The sequence below is a fragment of the Setaria italica genome, chromosome IX, assembly GCF_000263155.2.
Source record: "Setaria italica strain Yugu1 chromosome IX, Setaria_italica_v2.0, whole genome shotgun sequence".
NCBI classification, from domain to species: Eukaryota; Viridiplantae; Streptophyta; class Magnoliopsida; order Poales; family Poaceae; genus Setaria; species Setaria italica.
Genome location: NC_028458.1, coordinates 6,794,662 through 6,814,143, shown reverse-complemented (window position 1 = coordinate 6,814,143; position 19,482 = coordinate 6,794,662). Strand labels below are relative to the sequence as shown.

Here is a 19,482-nt window from a genome sequence, read left to right as displayed (position 1 = left end):
TTCTAATAGGCGGCTCGAAACGAGGACTCGACGACTCGTCCTCCTCCTCCTCCCGCATCCCGCCGCCGCCTTCCACCCCGCCTCCCCGGATCCCGCCGCCGCGCCGCGATGGAGGACGAAGACGAGTTCGGCGACCTCTATACCGACATCCTCATCCCTACCCAGACCCCCGCCTCCACCTCCGCGCCATCCAACCCTGCTCCCGTGGAAACCCTACCCCGACCGCCTCCAAACCCTAATCCTACCCCCGCGGCGGCGGCGCCGGCGGCGGCGGAAGACGACGACGACTGGCTCCTAGGAGGGAGCGACCCCATCCCCGGGGTCGATCCGACCGGCGACTGGGCAGACGAGGACGACGATGGAGGCGCGCCCCCGCCGCCCGTGAAGCGTGAAGCTGCTGCGCCTGCGAAGCCTCCCCCCGCCGCGGATGACCTCGATCCGCTCATGGGGGGCGGTGCGGGCGACTCCGGGCCGGCCATCCCTGGGCTCTCGTCGTCGGCAGCAGCTGGTGCGGCCGGCAGCGAGGATTGGGACAGCGATAGCGAGGACGACATCCAGATCGTGCTCAACGAGACCGATGGCCGCCGGGGCCTCGGGGAGGATGAAGGCGACGACGAGGACGGCGAGGACCTCGTCATCGTCGCCGATGGACCACACATCCCCGGGATGGAGGAGCAGGATTGGGGAGAGGACCCAGCATCGGCAGGGGTGGAGGGGGACCGGAAAGACGGCGGCGAGCCTGGTAAGGCGGTGGCAGCACCCGGCGGGAGGATCGGGTACAGTGGCGGCGGCCCGGGGTTCCATCCGCAGCACCATTCCATGTTCAAGGTCAGTTACTTGGGCCAAGAAGGCGTACGATGCGCTCTGGCCACCCCTGCAGAGGGAGACGGCGTAAACCTGGTTGCAACTCACTATGCTTTATGTTGTACTGTGCTACTTTGTGGAAATTTCTTGTCAAGTTTAGTTTCTTTTTACAATCCTTTGCCTACCATTCCACAATGTAACTGTAATGCATTATTAGCATATAAAGGAAGAAAGGAAGAAAAATCCAGTGATCTTGCATTTTCTATTGGATGCTTCCATATAACATCTTCAAACGATCAGCCCTGGGAACGGGTGACCTCCATGGTTGAGTAGCTATCATGATGGTAATGTTGAGGCTGATTGGTTTTAAGTCGGAATCCAGTAATCGAATTTCAGTCTACAGATGCAAATGTGATCTGTACAAAGCTGTACGTTTTGAAAGAATGATGCCACTATTTCACTTGTACAGAGGTTTGCAGCTCCAGTTCACTGAGATCATTGCTGTCGATAGGGGCACAGATTATTTGATATCATCCGGCCCAAAGTGCATCACCATGCTTGCCAAGCTGCCATTAATTCAAAGCTTTGTCAATGTTCTAAAAATCTTAGCTCTTTGTCTACTCAAAGTTATGGTGCTGTATGTGCTCAAGTTAGTCTCCCTGTCTGCAGGTTTAGAATTTGATAGCTGAGCTAGTTTTGCTAGTGTTGACCTCAAAGCAAAATGACAATTTGCTGCTGATGGATATGTTTCCTTTTCCTCACTACCAACAGAAATATGGCCCTGCTTACCTAGAACTGGTGACAGCTTGATGAACCATACCGAGCTTCTTAGACCTTGTGGTTGTTCGAGGGAGGTTATACCTTGTTGGCTTCTATGACCTTATACATGCAAATCAAGCTAAATGATTTAATTGTAGGTGTAACTGTAATTCGACAACAGCAACAAATAACAATAACAAGCCACATGTCCCAAGAAGGTCAGGGTAGGCTAGAGATGAAACCCAAGAAGAACCACAAAGCAAGTTGGTGTAGCCTTTTATCCCAAGGACCTGAAATGTTAGGCTTTTTGCTAATCTGTCATCAGCATTTTATCACTGGGGATTTTGTTTCGCATGCATTGTTGCGTGACCATTCATGCTCATATTGAGCTCAAATTTGGCAAATACCAGTTTATGGCTTAGGCATGTTTGAATAATATCTTAATTTTGTGGTTTTGATCTGTCCAAGACAATTTGCATGAACTTTTTTTTTGCTTTTTGGAAGGAAACTTGTTTTTCTACAAAATGGGTGTGTAATATTGGAATAACACTCCTAATCCATTATTTTCACGTAGTGTTTCTTGAAACTGCAATGTCTCTTATAGCAGTTAAAGTTTGTTTCATTCACAACATGATTTATATTTTTTTATGTATCAGCTATTCCCATGACTTGCATGTCAGCAAACTGATGATATTTAGCTATGCTTGCTTGGGCAAGAACTGTTCACCCTTTTCTTGTTTCTTTTACATGAATAGCAATTTTGTCATGTTCTTTCTGTTGATTACTGCCAATAACTGTTCATCCACTTTCTTAGCTGTATTTTTTTTGAAAGTTATCTTATCCCATCTTGCTTGGGACTAAAAGGCTTTATTATTATACTGTTTGAAAGTTATTTATGTTCGCATTGTTGATTCTTTCTTCATGTTGCAGTATGTACGCCCTGGTGCTCCTGGAGCTTCAATAGGTGGGGCTCCTGGTGGTCCTGGTCAGTTCCGCCCTCCTGGGCCTTCAGGCCCTTTCTCTGGTCGTGGAAGAGGTGACTGGAGGCCTGCTGGTGGTCGGGGCATGAATAAAAACTTCCATTCAGGCTATGGAAGTACTCCATGGGGTGGTTCAGGGCGTGGTTTTGGTGGTGGACTAGATTTCACACTTCCTCCTCACAAGTAAGTTAACTGGTAGCAGCAATAAATATACTTCGGAATACAGTACACCCATTTACTTTCAATTCATTTGTGCTTGCGCATGCCTTAATGATTCTTCCAGCTTTAATCATAATTCTGTAGCAGTGGCCTTTTTTTTTTAAATTGTATGGCTTAAGTCCAGATAGGCAGCTACAAACACTTGCTTGAGGTTTGTACATCCATGTGGATGGTTGAGGTTATAATTTGCTGTTGGAACCAAGTGTTCCATGAGCTGCAATATATGGTCGCCTGTGCAGACTAGCGTAGGGTGTATACAGTTAGTAGTGACTGCATTGCACACATTGTGACTCATTATATGAATAGCACATAAACCCCATGGAGAGTGACATAAGTTTATATAAGGACGATATTTCAATAAGATGGAAGGTGACAGGCTGGAACTATTTTGGGTGGGAAGTTCTTGTATTTACATTTTTGAACTTTGACTACTTCATTCATCATACCTTATGGTGGTTATTTGAAAGCCAGGCCACATGAGCAGTATTTTTTTGTTGTGGGAAAACTAGTATAAATACTCCCCCATTTGAATTTAATATTTCGTTTCGTTAGGACAAGGCTTTGACCAAGAATTACTCTATTAATATTTCATTTATGTGATGCAAAAGTATACACACAAGAAATTACTTTTATATGCGAATCTAATAATTATGTATTAATAGAGTAATTGTTGGTCAAAGGCTTGTCCTCAACAAAGCGAATTGAGCATTATAATTTCAAATGGAGGGAGTAGCTTGTTCCACAGAGGAAGCCTGAAAGCTTTATATTTTCTTGGGGCATGTGGCAGATGATGTAAGTCTGCGATCAACCAGGTCTAATCAAATGACTTTTTTGATAAAATGAGGAATACATGAATTTGCGTTTGTTATTAGAACCACACATGACAAGAATACATGAAGTGGAGAATTTGTATTTTTTATTAGAGAGTCTAGATTTCCCACTCATATTATATCAGTGCAGGACGCACAGTGCTACATGCGTTCCACACACAATGATATTGATCCCCATCTCAACCTGTGGTTCACAATGTGGCCTATGAATTTTAGAGTTTGCGAAACATGGATAATGTACTAGTGGAAAGAGTTTTTTATAGATACCAACCTCGGGCACGCAGATGTTTGAGCACACTAAACTATAGAAAAATGGAGAATAAATGCATCATATTTACCCAGTTACCTAAGCTTCTCTCTGCACACTACATAATTTTCACCACTGTTTTATGTTTAAAAAGAGTTAAACTTCACTTCTAAGAAACATCTAAAACTTAAATACTGTATATTTAAGCAATCATGTACAATCGAAACATTTTCATTCACATTTGATACTAAAGAAAACCATTGAACATTCTTACCAGCGAGCACCAGATGACAGGGATGTGCTTACTTGGATTATGATAATTCTTGAGATTCTCAAGCATGTAGATTCACTATTGGCACTGTGCCTGATTCCTGTGTCCCAGTTTCTAGGATGAGATTAAGAGTTCAGAGAAATCCTAGTTTAAACTCATTCATTATTTTCTGTGTCTAAAGAAAACTTTTTTTTTTTGGATTATGGGTGGTTCTAGTTAATGCTCATTCATTATTAATTTATAGTAAAATTTTATTGTTATTTGAAACAGGACAATATTTGATATTGATGTGGATGCTGCATTTGAGGAGAAGCCATGGAAACACCCTGGTGCTGATATTTCAGACTTTTTTAACTTTGGCTTTGATGAAGAGAAGTGGAAAGACTTTTGCAAGCAGCTGGTGAGACCATTTCTTACATTTGGCAGTGCATATATTTGTTTACCTTATATCGATTTATTTTAAACAATAAAATTTCCTCTCATCAGGACCAACTGCGGCTAGAGTCCAGAATGCAATCTAGAATACGGGTGTATGAAAGTGGCCGCTCAGAACAGGTAAATATAATCCCATTATTGAAAATATTATCCTGCTGTATCTGCAGTGATGATGAATAACGTTTTACTGATCTGCATCCAGGATTATGATCCAGATTTGCCACCAGAGCTAGCTGCTGCGACTGGTCATCCAGACATATCTGTTGACAATCGCAATAAAACAGATAACGGTCATACAGATTTCGATGCTCAAGGAAGAGGTCCTGCAAATGTGCGGACACCAGTGGTATTGAGTTTCCCTCCGCCTCTGGAATTTTACGGCTGATTCATGTTTGCTTTTAAATCTTGCTTGCTATCGTTATGGTTTTATGAGTGCAAGATAGATCGTCAATTCCAAGTATTGATATATCCTGTTGTCTGTATGTCACATGTTGATATTGGTGTTCCACGCAATCAATCCAGTGCTTCATTTTATAGTCATCTGCAACAGGACAAACATGGATTTATGTCATTAGCAGCCATTGATCTATGGGTTGTTTACTGTTTAACTACTAGTATGTGTGGGCTTGATCTACAAAACCAATAGATATTCCATAGCCTTTTCTCCCCTTGAATGTGTTTGAGTGTTAATGTTTGAAGTTTGGCACGTACACACTGTTTATTTTTCTGTTCCAGCCTGTATACATTATGTAGTGATGTGAGTTTGCTTTTCAGATGACAGGAAGACCTATACAAGTTGAAAATATTTACACAGATCGGATTCCAACTGCTGATTCACGCCCACATCGAATGCGTGAGTCAGATTCTGTTATCGAGGTAAATTATTTTCATGACCCGATCCATGTTACATTTGTTCTGCGTTGAAACATCTTGGGGGTTTGGACTAGTTAGTCATCAGCAACTCTTTAACATTTCCTTGCTTTCTAGATTGTGTGCCAGGGCCGTGATTCAATGGATGATGAGACAGTGGACCAAACTGAGAAGGATTCTCAAGGAGGTAATAAAAAAGGATCCCATGATGTTGAGGAGGACAAGCCCTATCCATCAGATAAGATTAATAATTCTAGTCATAACTCAAATTTGGGGATAAAGACAGAACATAAGAAGCAGTTACCAGTTTCATCCGAAAGTGACATGTTGTCCACGGGTGTCAATGCCAATGCTCACTCTCCTCCCAGCTACAAAACAAGAGGTTCTCCTCGTGGAGCAAGGTATGGCCGGCTGTTGAACTTATATGCACACAGGATTACACAACATTTAGTTCATGCTTTTGTGATTCCATCTGTGTAAATTCCATTGATGAGGTCATTGCATGTACTGCTCATCTTACTCGCTGATCCTTTTGCTATGTGGGAGTCAGTTTATATTTAAACAAACTGATCAGCTATGCTGCCTGCTGTAACATTGCCACACTGTTTGGAGGGAGTAGCTGGGCGCAAAATTATTGAGCTGGGACAATGGTGACGGCTACAATTTTTTTTTTGACAGACAACGCGGGGGGGGGTTTGGGGGGGGGGGGGGACTAGCTCTGCTTTAGAGTCAGGTTTACATTGTAAGAAGGCTACAATTTATCTGAAGCAAAAAGAGTGAACTGGTCTGGGCAACTGACAGTCCAAAATTTTAGTCTGAACTAACCTGCTGAATTGTTCAGTATTTATTTTGACCTAGAGACTTCTCATGGTAAATGGAGGTTTTCAGTGTTGCAGGGGGTGGAACGTAGTAAATATGCTATTCCACAAGAACCTGCACCATTAACTTTCTCCTCCAAAAGTTTGTGTCTATTACTAAATTTTAAGAACAAACATTTTCTGCTGGTACAAATTGTTCTTTCATTAGAAGTTATGACCTGTAATTGCTGAAAAATGGGGACACGCAAGCACTAGACATTTCCCGAACAATTCATTTTTGCTGTTTGACCCTCTGAACAAAATTTTGGCTCATTTTACACCCCTATCCCATCTACTCCCTAATGAAAATTTTCTTATGTCTCCTCATAAAATTTGAATATTAGGTTCAAATTTTGCAGGGTCATAGCTGACATCATATCTTATGCTACAAAAATGTATCTGATTTTTTGTAATTAGAATCGCTCTGTTTGCTTCATTTTAATTTCTCACAAACAATATTTACATTAGTGCCTAAAGCCTTCCATTTGTTGAAGTTATATTTCTAACGCTTGTCCCCAAAATTTTATCTTAAGGTCATTGAAAGGAAGGTCACTGGGTCAGAACTCTATTCGAGAAATTGAAAGCTCCAATGAAGTAATACCTCGTCAATCATCCTCAAAGAGACGCCATGATTCACGGAGAGAGAACCCTGTTGAGGGACAAGAAACTAAGGTTGATTCAGAAGGATCACTTGTTGCTGCTGATGACGTGGCAGATAAGCTGAGTACAGAAGATCACTTTGATGACAACGACGATGATGGTAGGCTTGCATTGGTTGATAGTGTTGAAGTGGATGGTGATGATGCTACCTCAGAACCACCTAGTGATACAAATGAGGATGATATCTTGGATCACTCTGGTAAAAAGCAGAAACCTATATCTATGGTTGAGCAACCTGCTGGGCACAATAGCAGTGAACCTGATGAATTGAGGACTAGTGAAAATAGTAAAGGCAGGTCTGGTAGCAGCAAAGATCAGCAGAAACGCCTTGAATCTGGTGAAGAAGTTCTTCAAGATAGGCACCCAAGGAGAGTAAATGATGTAAGAAGGCATCATGATGTGGAAGAACGCAACCTCCGCCGAAAAGATGAGTTTTCTCGAGATGGCAAACCAGATGTAGAAAGATCACATTTGCCCTCCAGAGGCAGGGAAGATCCCCACCAGACTTATGCGAACAGAGATCGGGTTGACATACGGAGTAGAAGTTATGATAGGGTAAGAGAGACAGAAATTTGGCCGAGGAGAGAAGATAGTGTTCACGGGAGACGAGGTAAAGAGGAAGATTTGAGGCTGGAGTACAATGCTGAAGTTGGTGCAAGGCATAATAGAAATAAGGCGAGGCCCACTGATAGGAATGATAGAGATGAAGATCTTCATTCGCGGAAGCGTTTGGATGATGGTGACTGGAGGGGCTCTCGACAAAGAGAGCGTGGTGATGTTGTTTTGAATCGTCGTGAAAGTTTGGACGATTCTCATATCAAGAGAAATAAGGACGATGAGAACTTGCGGAGAATGAAGCCCGAAAATGAAGACATGGTGCCTGGTTATAGAGCAAGGGATGATAATAACAGAAGAAAAAGAGAGAGGGATGATGGAGTTGATCAGAAAAGAAGAGATGATAGTGGTAGAATGCGGGAGAAGGTTGATGATCGTCATCATGCCAAACACAAAGATGACAACTGGCGACAGAGAGAAAGGGAGGACAGACAGAGACCCAAGCATGAAAATGCATTAACCCTTCAGAGGGAAGAAGGAAGAGGAACCGGTCGGGGTAGGGTTATGGATGATAAGTTAGTCAGTGGTGGTAAGAAGAAGGATGAACTTCGATCTTCGGTATTAAGCAAAGAACCCCAAGAGCGTACCAGGCAAAATGAACCTTCCAGGAGAGGTCAGGGTGCGGAAGAAAATAGCTTGCAGAATAAAGGGCGTTCTGATGTACATCCACGTGATGACAACTCAAACAGTGAGAGGAGCTCCAGGCAAGAAAAACAAAACAATAATCGTCTCTCTGGCAGTTCTGATGCTCGCCACGCAGGTAGAGATAGGCATAGGGAGAGCACAAGAAAGGGCAGAAGTTCGGAGCCTGGTGAGCACGATCTCCACAGATCAAGCAAAAGGAGACGTGAAGACCATGAAAGCCATCGCACCGGGAAGGTATGAAATTATTTGGGAAGTGGCTCCTACATGCATAGACATTAGAAATCCATGCTGTAATGCACCTACTTACAACAAATATGATCGTTGAGTGAAAAGTATATATTGGTGAGATATATTCTTGATATGCACTTAGGGGTTTTATCCTACAGTGCTTCAAGAGACTGTTCATTTACATAATATGTGAGTTCTGGCAAGTCGGTGTTTATTCAGTTTATCATTGGTGTTTTTGTTCAGTTATCTGGCCAGTGATAAAATTTCTTTGCATAAAGCTGTAGGTTATTTTTTTTTTTAAAAAAAAGAGGTCAAATTTCCCAATGTGCTAGGATCCTGTTTTCATTAGAACTGCAGTGCTCGTGCTTTGCCTCCCAATATTTTTTAGTTTTAAGAACAAAATAGTGACACTTGTGTAGCATGTTGCCTATGCTTGGCATGATAGCTTTATACGTTTAACTTAAATGCCATTCAAGAAGCACCGTGCTGGTAGAGTATCCAAGCATCCAAATATAAGGTGTTCTAGGTGTATTTGGGCACCCTTCGTTTAATTCTCCAGTAAACTGTCCTCTTCCGCCAAGTTAATGACATGCCAAGATGCCTTTTAAACCATGCGTCACCCAATCAGCTGGCCTGCCTTGAAATCTGCCAATTGACAACTAAACAAGGCATTCATGAGGGGCATGATAGTCTTTTGCTTACCTCCTTAACCTGTCTTAAAATTGCTAGGATACCTTGTATTTCAGGATGGAGGGAGTAGTAGCCTGGTAGGTATGGGTACCGTGATGAATTTTATGCACCATTCATTTTTCAACCTTTAAGACTCTAGGTAAAATAAGCTTGCCTTACCATCTACTGGCTGTACCCTTTGAAAATAAATCTGATATGATATGTGCAAAGCTCTAAGATCAAGTAACAACAACAACAACATAGCCTTTCAGTCCCAAGCAAGTTGGGGTAGGCTAGAGTTGAAACCCAGCAAGAGCCACAAATTAGGGTTCGGGCACATGAATAGCTGTTTTCCAAGCACTCCTATCCAGGGTTTAATCTTTGGGTATATTCCATCCCTTCAAATCTCCTTTTATTGCCTCTTCCCATGTCAACTTTGGTCTTCCTCTGCCTCTCTTCACGTTACTGTCACGCCTTAGGGTTCCACTACGCACCGGGGCCTCCGATCTTGGGTTTCATCTCCATTAGAATGGCTAGGTTTAACGTTGGCTCGCCAAGCCTATCACAACCCTCCTCCTTTACCAGGGTTTGGGACCTGCTATGTTGAGACAACATAGGCGGAGTTTCTAAGATCAAGTAACAGCTGTTACAATATCGAGAAATGTGCATAATAGCTCACCAAGATGGACCAGTTCATGGGCGTGCTTGTTTTTTCACAGTTGTGAAATTTACAGTGCATGCTTCTATTTCACTAAGACCTGCCTCACAATGTTACCTCCAAAGGAGAGGCTATATTTGCTGTGGCAATTAAGATGTTTACATATAAATTGCATCCATCCCTTGCACCATGTCCGGAATGCTGATATCAACCAGCCAAATAAGCAGTAACCAGTCATAAATGTTAATACCACCTGTCAGGCTGTCATGCGAGCTCTGAGTGTCTCTTGTGATTCCACTTTGTAGTCGGTATACCGGTGTATTTCAAGCAAGGTACGAGCAACAGTAGTTCTTTTTTAGAATGCAAACCTTATGGCCTTGTTTAAACATTTATTTTTGCAGCAGGATTGCAGCTTAACTCTTCCACATTTGAACCAGCCAGTAGACCATCTATGTTATGTTCATTTATGCATCAAATTAATAGATTTTCTAGTTTAGTTATCTAACCCTAAACAAAACTGTTATGTTTAGGGCTTTCTAGGAGTTACACAATTCAAGGCTAGCGTCAATAAGAAAAAACAGAACCATCATTAGGCTTCACAATATGACTTTGGCGCATTGCATACTTTTTTCTCTTGCTCCTTTGTTATGGAACTTGTAGGATTCTGGTAGATACTGATGAATCAGGTAAGGTGCACAAAATTAGACGTAACTTGGAATGAGTACTTTTGCACTTCACCCAGAAAATGTAGAAAATTAGGGACCAATTAAGTACGATAGACAATAAACTAATATCCATGCTTATGGTAGAAGTGGCCATCATGACAAAAGACAGTCACCTTGGGAGTGGGACGGTATCCATGCGGATCAACATGGTGTGGGACTTATGGGTGGAGCGGTAGACATTATTATCTAATAAATTTTTTAGTGGCTGAGTGAAGATTCTTACCCCTCTGGGGTCAAACTACATGCACATTGAACCTATGGGTTCTTTTATTTGTCGATATAATTTCCCTTTGTCTATCAGGCATTCTAAACAAACCTGTTAGTGGTGCCTTGCTTTATCTACTTCCATCTACTTCCATGTCTGCTACATCCATTTATTGACCGAACCACTAATACTTCTGTTCAAAATGAATAGCATGCATGTCTGTAAAGTGTATTCTGTGCCCATCATCATCTGTTGTATAATTGCAAAACATTCCAGAAGTTCTTCGTATTTAAACATATGCATATCACATATTTAAAATTGGTATGAAGTTTCCCTTCATTCCTCTGAATTTGTTGTAGTTAATGCAACAGTCCCATTTTGTCAGTAGTGGGCCTGATCCATGTGTGTATTATATCTGTGATCGGCAGCTATGTGTACCGAATAAAAACCATGAATGCATGACTGTGGTATAGTTAATGATTACAAGATTCTTATGAAGTAAATTTGCTACTTTTGCTTTGTACTTTTTTAAAAATGCTCTTCTGGTCATATTTGCCACTCAACAGTTGTGAAAAATATAACTCTATAGGTTGAAACAAAAGAGGCGAATGAGCAAGAGAACAGTAGAGGTCATGCAGCATCATCCAAGAAGAGCCAGAATCCTCAACCAGATAATTCATTGGTGAATCAAGTGGAAGAAGACGCCATATCAGATGATGAAAATCATGAGGATTCAAGAAGGGGTCGCTCTAAGTTGGAGCGATGGACGAGCAACAAAGAGATAGAATATAGTAATATCGATGATGATAGTACACAGACATTTCCAACCATCAAAACTGATGTTCAAGCCCCCATTGCCGATTTGTTAGGTAAATCTGAAGTTTCTGCTGCAGTTGGTAATTCAGACATCAAGAGCAGTGTTGATACTGGACAGACATCTGATAAGATAGCTGAAGAGCGTGACCGGCATCTAGACACAGTTGAGAGGCTCAAGAGACGAAGTGAGCGTTTCAAACTTCCAATGCCTGGTGAGAAGGATGCACCACAAAGCAAAAAGGTTGATAACGAAGTTCAGCTTCCCCAAAATGAACCTGCTGCTGCTGATATGGAAGTGAAGCCAGAGCGGCCAGCTCGCAAGAGGAGATGGACTTCTGGAAGTTAGTTGCACTGGAACGACATGTCCACTTGAAGAAATTTCAGCAGATTTCATGGGCAGATGCTTGCACTTCACCATGTTTTTTCCCTTACAATTGAAAGTGAATTGTTGTATGGTTTCACTATTTAACTTGTACCTGTACGTGTAAACTTACATAGTTGTTTTGTGACTGGGAACTGGATACTGTACTTAAACCCCATCCACTTTCCCACTATAATTCCGGTAACCTCAATGTGTGGCACTGGTGCCACCATACTCCGGAACTATCCGAGGCTGTTACGAGCAGCAGTTGTCTTGGAGTTTCCCAGTTGAATGGCTGATTCAGCATGAGCTACATTTTGAAGAAGCTGGAGCGCCACTTCTCCAAGTTGCATTCATATGAAGTGCAGTTGGCCTGGGAGCACTGGATTTTGTAACATTCTTGATTGGTGCGAATTACTTTCAAGCTGTGGTGGTTGGATGTTTGCTATGTGATACGGCTGCAGAAGAAATAGGTGTTAGAGACAAAGAGCTAGATATTTCAGAACTGATATAGCCACTAATTTGTATGCTTAATATCTCCCTAGTCATGTACATTATGATAAACATACGACTGGCGTGCATGGGTTATTGTGTGCAGCAAGAGAGTTTGTAGTGTAGAGTTGCATGCTACACTGAATATTTTGGAGGGAGCAATAATAATATATATACCTGTAGGCGGTGGTAGGTAAAAAGGGTATGATTGTTTACTTGTAGATTAGCGGTGAATGTAATTGGTTCATGTGGAATTTTGCTAATCATACAGAGTTCGGAATGGCACGATCTAACCTCACTGATTGCTTGCTTGCTATCTGTTGTGTTGTTTGGGAAGTTGCTCTTTACTCGCTTGGTGCCCTGTTCCTGGAGTTTGGCCGTTTGCAAGTTTGCGTGTCTTAGCTTTGCTAGCGTTGCTCCTGGCAACAACGTCGCGTGCCATACCGATCCTGTTTCTCACCGGTGGGTGGTTGTGGGAGCCACCACCCAGTGGAACAGGACAGCAGAAAAATTGGCAGATATGTTTAGTTCAGTTTGGAATGCGCACAATCTAGCTCATTCTCTGGTCACCTGAAATTGGACTAGCAAATTTATTTTAGCCTAGCGGATCGGGCTTGAAACTAGCAAATTTAAGGATCGAACTTAAATCATAATATTATATGATTTTAAAATAAAAATAAATAAAATTAAGTTGGATTTTGAAGGAAGCATGAGAATCTGTTACCACCCATAGACCCCGCCCCTGCTCGTGCCCACGCGTACCGTGCCCCTGCTCGTCCCCGCGCCACCACCCACCACCACAAGTTGGTGAGCGATCCGTGGCTTCTCTCGTTTTCCCTGTCCTCGCCGAGCCCCAGCCCAATCATCGCGTGTTCCCGTGGCCTGTGGGCAACGTGCCCGCCTCGGTCCCGCCGCGTGCCTGAAGCCAACCCACGGCGGACGGCGAACCCCTGATCGCGAGGATCACCCAAAAATAGTTGCGGTTGTCAGCGCTCGGCACCACGGCGGCGCGTGCCGGCACGCGCCGGCACAGGATTCCCCATGCCGGCAAGCAGCCCCGTCCAGCACTAGTGGAAAACAATTTTTTTTCGGAGTAGCGATTATTTCTTGCACACTACTAGTTGCTTGCTTACTCAAATTTTATACTAGCAGCGGTAGGTTCCCGCATCTGCGCATCACATGGTCCAACTCCAAGATGTTTCCTCGGCCATATCCTTGCTCGGTGTTGGTGACAACAGCAAAACTGGCGCCTGCGCAGGGAGCGTCTAATCAGCGCGCGCTGGCTGGGTTCCCAGCCATCGCTTTCAGACACAGGTATCATATACCGTGGTCTTGTTTAGTCTCTTTTTTCAAAATTTGGCACTATAAAAAAGAATATTCCTCATCACATCAAACTTACGGTATATGCATGGAGTACTAAATGTAGACGAAATCAAAAACTAATTGCACAGTTTTGTTGTACTTTGCGAGACGAATCTTTTAAGGCTAATTAGTCAATATTTGGACAATAATTTACAAATACAAACGAAATGCTACAGTTGCGTATTTATGGCAAAATGCAAACTTTGCCACTCCCAATTTGGGAACTAAACAAGGCCCATTTTGGATATGTTGTGCTTCCTTTTTTCATAATGCTTCCGTAGTCTGCCCTCGCATGGCTCCCTGCTGTCATTCTCTTTCTGCGCGGAGTGTGCGTTTTCTTTTTCGCGTTTTCTTTTTCGCTCGCATTTGTAGTATTCTCTTTTGGCGCTCATATCATTCATGACCGTTGGGTGAGAGGGAGTAAAATTGGGTGAGGAATTTGAAGATAAAATTTATTTCCAATGATATTTTTCCATATGTGAAGATATGTTTGCATATATAACTCAGAAAATCATTAAAGCTAAAAAAAATGTATATACAAGTTGTCATATATAACTTTGCCCCATCTTTCTCTTTCATACAATACTGATCTTAATTCTTGCTCGACCCTAGGAACCTGCGGCATGACCTGCTATTTCTAATTTGCCATCAAAAGTTTAGAAAACGAGAATAGAATCAGTAGCTGTATATAATATATGAAAAAATAGTCATGTGAAGTTATATTCTTAAGTTTGACATATACAAATATATTAAAGAATCACTTGCCTAACTTAATGACATAACCAAAATTTATCTGCATACCTTATGCAAAAAAATATACAAAAACCTCTCGATTCAACTTATTGACATGAACATAATTTATCTACATAACTTATGCACAAAAAATATGCAAATAATATCTCAACCTAACTTGCTGATACGACCAAAATTTATTTGCCTATCTTATGCAAAAAAATTATGTACAATAATCTTTAACTCTAACTTACTGACATGATAAAAAAATATGTCAAAAATATTGTGAAAATAAACATTCTTATATAAACTTAATGACATGACTAATAATTTATATACGTTGATTATTCATGAAAATATATAAATGATCTATTTGCCTAACTTGTTGACATATACAAAATTTATGAGCATAACTTATGTGCAAAAATATGTGTATACAATAGTTTTCTCTCGTCCTAACTTATTGACATGGCATAAAATTTATCCACATAACTTATGCACAGAAAGTTATGTGCAATTATTTAGCAAAAATAAACAAAAAATTAAGGTCAAAAATTACATAAACTTTTAATGAAACAATGTTAATATATTACTAACACAATTTATATAACTTTTGTGCATAATTTATAACTGGTATTAACTTGAGACATATAAGTTATAAGTCTATGAATAATCTATGTGCAACTTATACCATACAAAACTTGTAAAGGAAAAAAGTTATATCTTAAACAAATATATAATTTCTTACATAGCTTATAACTAATATATAACTTCTAACATATATAACTTATATGCATAACAAATAACTTATATATCTAACTTATCTGCATGACCTATGTTGTACATACAAAAAAGTTTCTCTTGAACATTGTTATCTATTATGAATACTAAACAACACAATGGATAGGGAGGACCAGCATAAACAATTGTGCACTAAATAGGTCTAGCAACACAAATATTTTACGACCTCATTTGTATTATGAATATACGCAATAGCTTGGAGACAAAAGAAACTAAGGGGCACAACATAGAGCAGCATGGCCTATCCAACTGGAATACAAATTATGTAACTACTCACCAGCCACTGACAGAGGCAATTCCAGAAGGAGTAGAAAATGTGCTAGCGCTGCAACATGAAAACATCATGAAGTTAGTAGATCGTACATAATATTTTGTCAAGTAAAATATTATGCATGCTTTGAAGATAAAAAAAATACAGTAGACGTCCTGAATAAAAGAGCAGACGAATGCTACTAAGTTTAGAACTTCCTTTATCAAAAAATGATGAAAAAAATCTTGTGAAAAATTGTTGTTTATAAAGTTATATCCTTGGATTTAGATATGACCACTAATTTATATGCATAACTTATGCGGAAAAATATCTATAAATAATGTCTCGGTCTAACTTATTAGCTTACAAAATGCAAAAAAAAAAATCAGGCATGATACAAGATTTATCTATATAACTTATGTACAAAAAGTTATATATAATAATATTTGAATGCCTGACTTATTGATTCGCATAAAAGATCCATGCATAAACTTATGACTGGTATGCATATAAATCATATGCCTAACTTATGTGAATGACATATTGTTCGAATGACTTATAACATGCAAAACTTTGGGGATAATGAATTAAGAATTGCGTAAATATAACTTCTTTGCATAAATAAGTTATGCCTGGTTATAAACTTATTAGTGCAAAAAGTTGTGAAGGGAAAAATCATGTGTCAAAGATAAAAGCTTGATTACAAATGATCGATAATTTATATCCCTTGATTAGATATGATCAATAATTTATATGCATAACTTATGCGAAAAAATATACTCTTGGTCTCCTTTATTGACTAAAAAAATTGTATGCATAACTTATGTAAAAAGTAAAAAAAAATAAATCGGGGATGATATAAAATTTTGCCATATAATTTATGTATAAAAAGTTATATGATAAAATATTTCAGCACCTAACTTATTGATATACATAAAAGTTATGCACATAACTTTACTACTGGTGTACAGATAACCTCTATGTCTAACACTAAAAAAATTGGATGTGCATGAAAAGGAATAACCTAAGCCAAAAGGGCATTTGAGACCACAATGATTAAGGAGGCTGCATTGCATAGCTGCTGGATCCTCAGAGATATAGGGCGCCTTTGGCACGGCTCCACCTGGCTCCAGCTCCGTCTGACACCGCATTGTTCAACATTGTCCATCTACTGTTTATGCACTATTTATTGGAGCTAAATTTCTCTCTCCTCTTCCTCCCTCTCACAGCCGGTGGAGGCGGAGAGTGGCTCCTCCGCCTCCGGCTCCTCTGATGGCACAGTACCACTGTCAGGAGGAGCCGGAGCCCTCGGAAGCCTGGAGGCGCCCATAGTCTTCCCGGGACCATGACCATGCATGGACACCATGCCCACTGGTTGCAAAGACACCGTGTCGGGTCATAATGCGCCTCCAGGCAGCACTGACTTGATGTACATCATATTGCTTGCATCACAAATAAAAATTAAACATTGCTAAGTAGTTGCTTTTGTACGTATGTACCATACTATGGGGAAATAAGTTATGAGCAATCACATTCAAGAACTAAACCTCACCCGCTAAAAAAGTAACTAAACCACTATCCCAAACCTCGACTATTCATGCTGATGCTGGTATTGCAGACTCGTCAATTGATCCATTATTGTCACTATCAATTTTCGGGAAAACCTACAAAGACATACGAGTATATTTGGTTAAAGCATAAGATTATTCTGACCTTTCTGGAGAAATAAAATCAAAAAGTAGATAAAAAGGAATGCTGAACCATTATCACAATGCGCATGAGGAAATCGATCCTGATGGAAGACAGAAAACTAAGCTAAACATGTAAGAGAACAACACATCGATATCTAATACAGAGTAGCTCGGTAGTCATTCCACTAAAAAGTGATTACCGGAAAGTGAAAGAATTATGCATTGATATTGTAGACAGTGAACACAATATTAGAAACTAAACAAGGCATCCTAGAGAAAGTCCTTTAAGTATCGGTCCAGTAAATATCTAGGCATTATGCTTCCTATCAAACAATAAAATGGAATGAACATGCTAAAAGGCACACTCGGAATGAAAGTAGAAAAAACATCAGGATAGTATGACATAAGCAAATAAGACTGAGAGAGAGTAGCACATCATGACCAGTGCGCGCAGAATTAAACATTGCGGCATGCGCACCCGGTCTCCTCCCACGGGTTGGCACGTACCGACACGAGCCGCTGCCTCCCGAGTCCCGTTTCCAAAAGCGTCCCAGAGATTCAGATAGCCCACTGGTTTGCCCACGAAAACCTCGGCACACCACCCGCTGGCCGCTGCCCCACCCACCGTATCCCAAGCGGATCACCCCCAATCCTTGCGTTCCTGCATGCCTGCATCTATAAATCGCCCGGCACCCTCCCGCCCGGAACCGGCAACTCGTTACCGCTACGGTGCCACCGATCCGAGTACAATTCCGTGTTCATTTCGCAGGCATCTTCGATTAAAAAGCTAGCAAGAGAGCAAGCAGGCGATCGATGGCCCCGAGCGCGTCGATGCTGTTCCTGAGCTACCACCAGCTCCACCAGCCGGCGGCGGAGGCGACGCCGCGCAAGGAGGCGGCTGCCGCGGCCGCGGGCGGCTTCCGGCTCAGCCTGAGCAGTGTTCTGTCAATCCCGATGTTCGAGCGGCGGCGGGAGGCAGCGGCACCGGCGGTGCGGGCGGAGGGGAAGACGGTGCGCGAGCGCGACGCCGGCGAGGACATCAAGTCGTCGTCGGCTAATAAGGAGCTGGAAGAGAAGTTCGAGGAGGCGCTGCGCCTCAGCTGCTGGTCTTCGTGAACGATCGAAGCGGAGACGCGTGCATGCCGCCGAGTCGAAGCGAGGGATTGCGTGCGGATTGCTTCGTTATCCTTGTTCTCGAGCTAGTAGTACGAAGAAAAATTAAGATGCTAGCTAGCTAACTACTGCTCCTGCTCTGTTTTGAATTTGATCTGTGCATATCCTTCCTGTAAAATAATCTTGCTGCGTAGCCTTTTCGTTATGCCGGAGTTATTTTCTTGAGATTTACGTGCGCTCGTAGTCGCCTTCGCGATCAGTTTCGGCTGCTTAGGCTATGGGTCAACTCGTTGACACTTTGACTGTACTCGAGTTGCAGCGCCAAGTTTGTCGAAATCGATGGTAGGTCGCACTGGTGTCTGATCTCTTTCTCAAAATAAAACTGTTAATACCTCATCAGACGCACGTAATCACCGGAAAACCAACATCAGCACATCAGGTGGAGAGCAATTGCGACGAAAATCCCTCCATGATTAGTTGGCACGTCAATGTCCGAGCAGAATCACTTTTAGTTGACTTGTCAACGGTTTTTTTAACAGCTCTGGGCCTAATCTCCGGAAACAAATTCTCTGCGGCGGTGCCGCACGGAGCCTCGCGTGCGACACCGCCCAGATTACTTTCACGCGTCCTACGTCTGATTCCCGCGACTGCTCGAGCGTCGAGCCCACGTAGCGCGAGGTCCAGCAGCAGGCTCCGTGCACCACCCGTCTGATTTTCGGGTGTCATAGAGGATCGACGTTCCATCTGACGACACGCATCTGATTCATTAATATGGGCGGTGACGCACGCGAGGCTCCGTGCGGCACCGCCGCAGAGAATTTGTTTCCGGAGATTAGGCCCAGAGCTGTTTGGAGCCCGTTCTGAATCCAACTTAGCCCTCCGACTGAAAATTAGTTCGATATTTGAATAAACATAAGCTAATTGTAAAACTAATTTTATAAGTCATAGCTAATTGATGAGCAGAATTCATTGATTCTGATTAGATCTTGATTAGCTCATGTTGTGCTATAGTAAACATGGGCTAATCAAGGTCTAATCAGGATCAATGAATTCGACTCATCAATTAACTATGACTTATACAATTAGTTGTGCAGTCATTTTAATTGGCATCCACACGTCGAGTCCGTGGTCTCCAAACTGGGCCTTACACTACTAGACTGAGGCCCATAACAATCCGAGTCCGAACT

At 41.9% G+C, this 19,482-nt stretch overlaps 2 protein-coding genes across 2 annotated transcripts; both read left to right on the top strand.

The window, feature by feature from the left end:
- Nucleotides 1-12,644, top strand: LOC101763236 (FIP1[V]-like protein). The gene is made up of 9 exons (XM_004981870.3): nucleotides 1-828; nucleotides 2,494-2,726; nucleotides 4,381-4,510; nucleotides 4,597-4,665; nucleotides 4,748-4,891; nucleotides 5,320-5,421; nucleotides 5,533-5,816; nucleotides 6,806-8,426; nucleotides 11,267-12,644. The coding sequence occupies exons 1-9, from the start codon at nucleotides 109-111 to the stop codon at nucleotides 11,837-11,839; spliced, it is 3,876 nt and encodes a 1,291-aa protein (XP_004981927.1). The 5' UTR covers nucleotides 1-108; the 3' UTR covers nucleotides 11,840-12,644.
- A 5,140-nt stretch (nucleotides 12,645-17,784) lies between these two features.
- LOC101762825 lies at nucleotides 17,785-18,520 on the top strand. The gene has a single exon (XM_004981869.4). The coding sequence runs from the start codon at nucleotides 17,996-17,998 to the stop codon at nucleotides 18,296-18,298; it is 303 nt and encodes a 100-aa protein (XP_004981926.1). The 5' UTR covers nucleotides 17,785-17,995; the 3' UTR covers nucleotides 18,299-18,520.
- The last annotated feature ends 962 nt before the right edge of the window (nucleotides 18,521-19,482 follow it).

Bases quoted from the DNA above. Each gene is read 5' to 3' on its own strand.
- LOC101763236 (XM_004981870.3), top strand. From the start codon at position 109: ATGGAGGACGAAGACGAGTTCGGCGACCTCTATACCGACATCCTCATC. The intron at 4,666-4,747 runs GTAAATATAATC...ATCTGCATCCAG, and splicing joins AAAGTGGCCGCTCAGAACAG to GATTATGATCCAGATTTGCC. The intron at 5,817-6,805 runs GTATGGCCGGCT...TTTTATCTTAAG, and splicing joins GGTTCTCCTCGTGGAGCAAG to GTCATTGAAAGGAAGGTCAC.
- LOC101762825 (XM_004981869.4), top strand. From the start codon at position 17,996: ATGGCCCCGAGCGCGTCGATGCTGTTCCTGAGCTACCACCAGCTCCAC.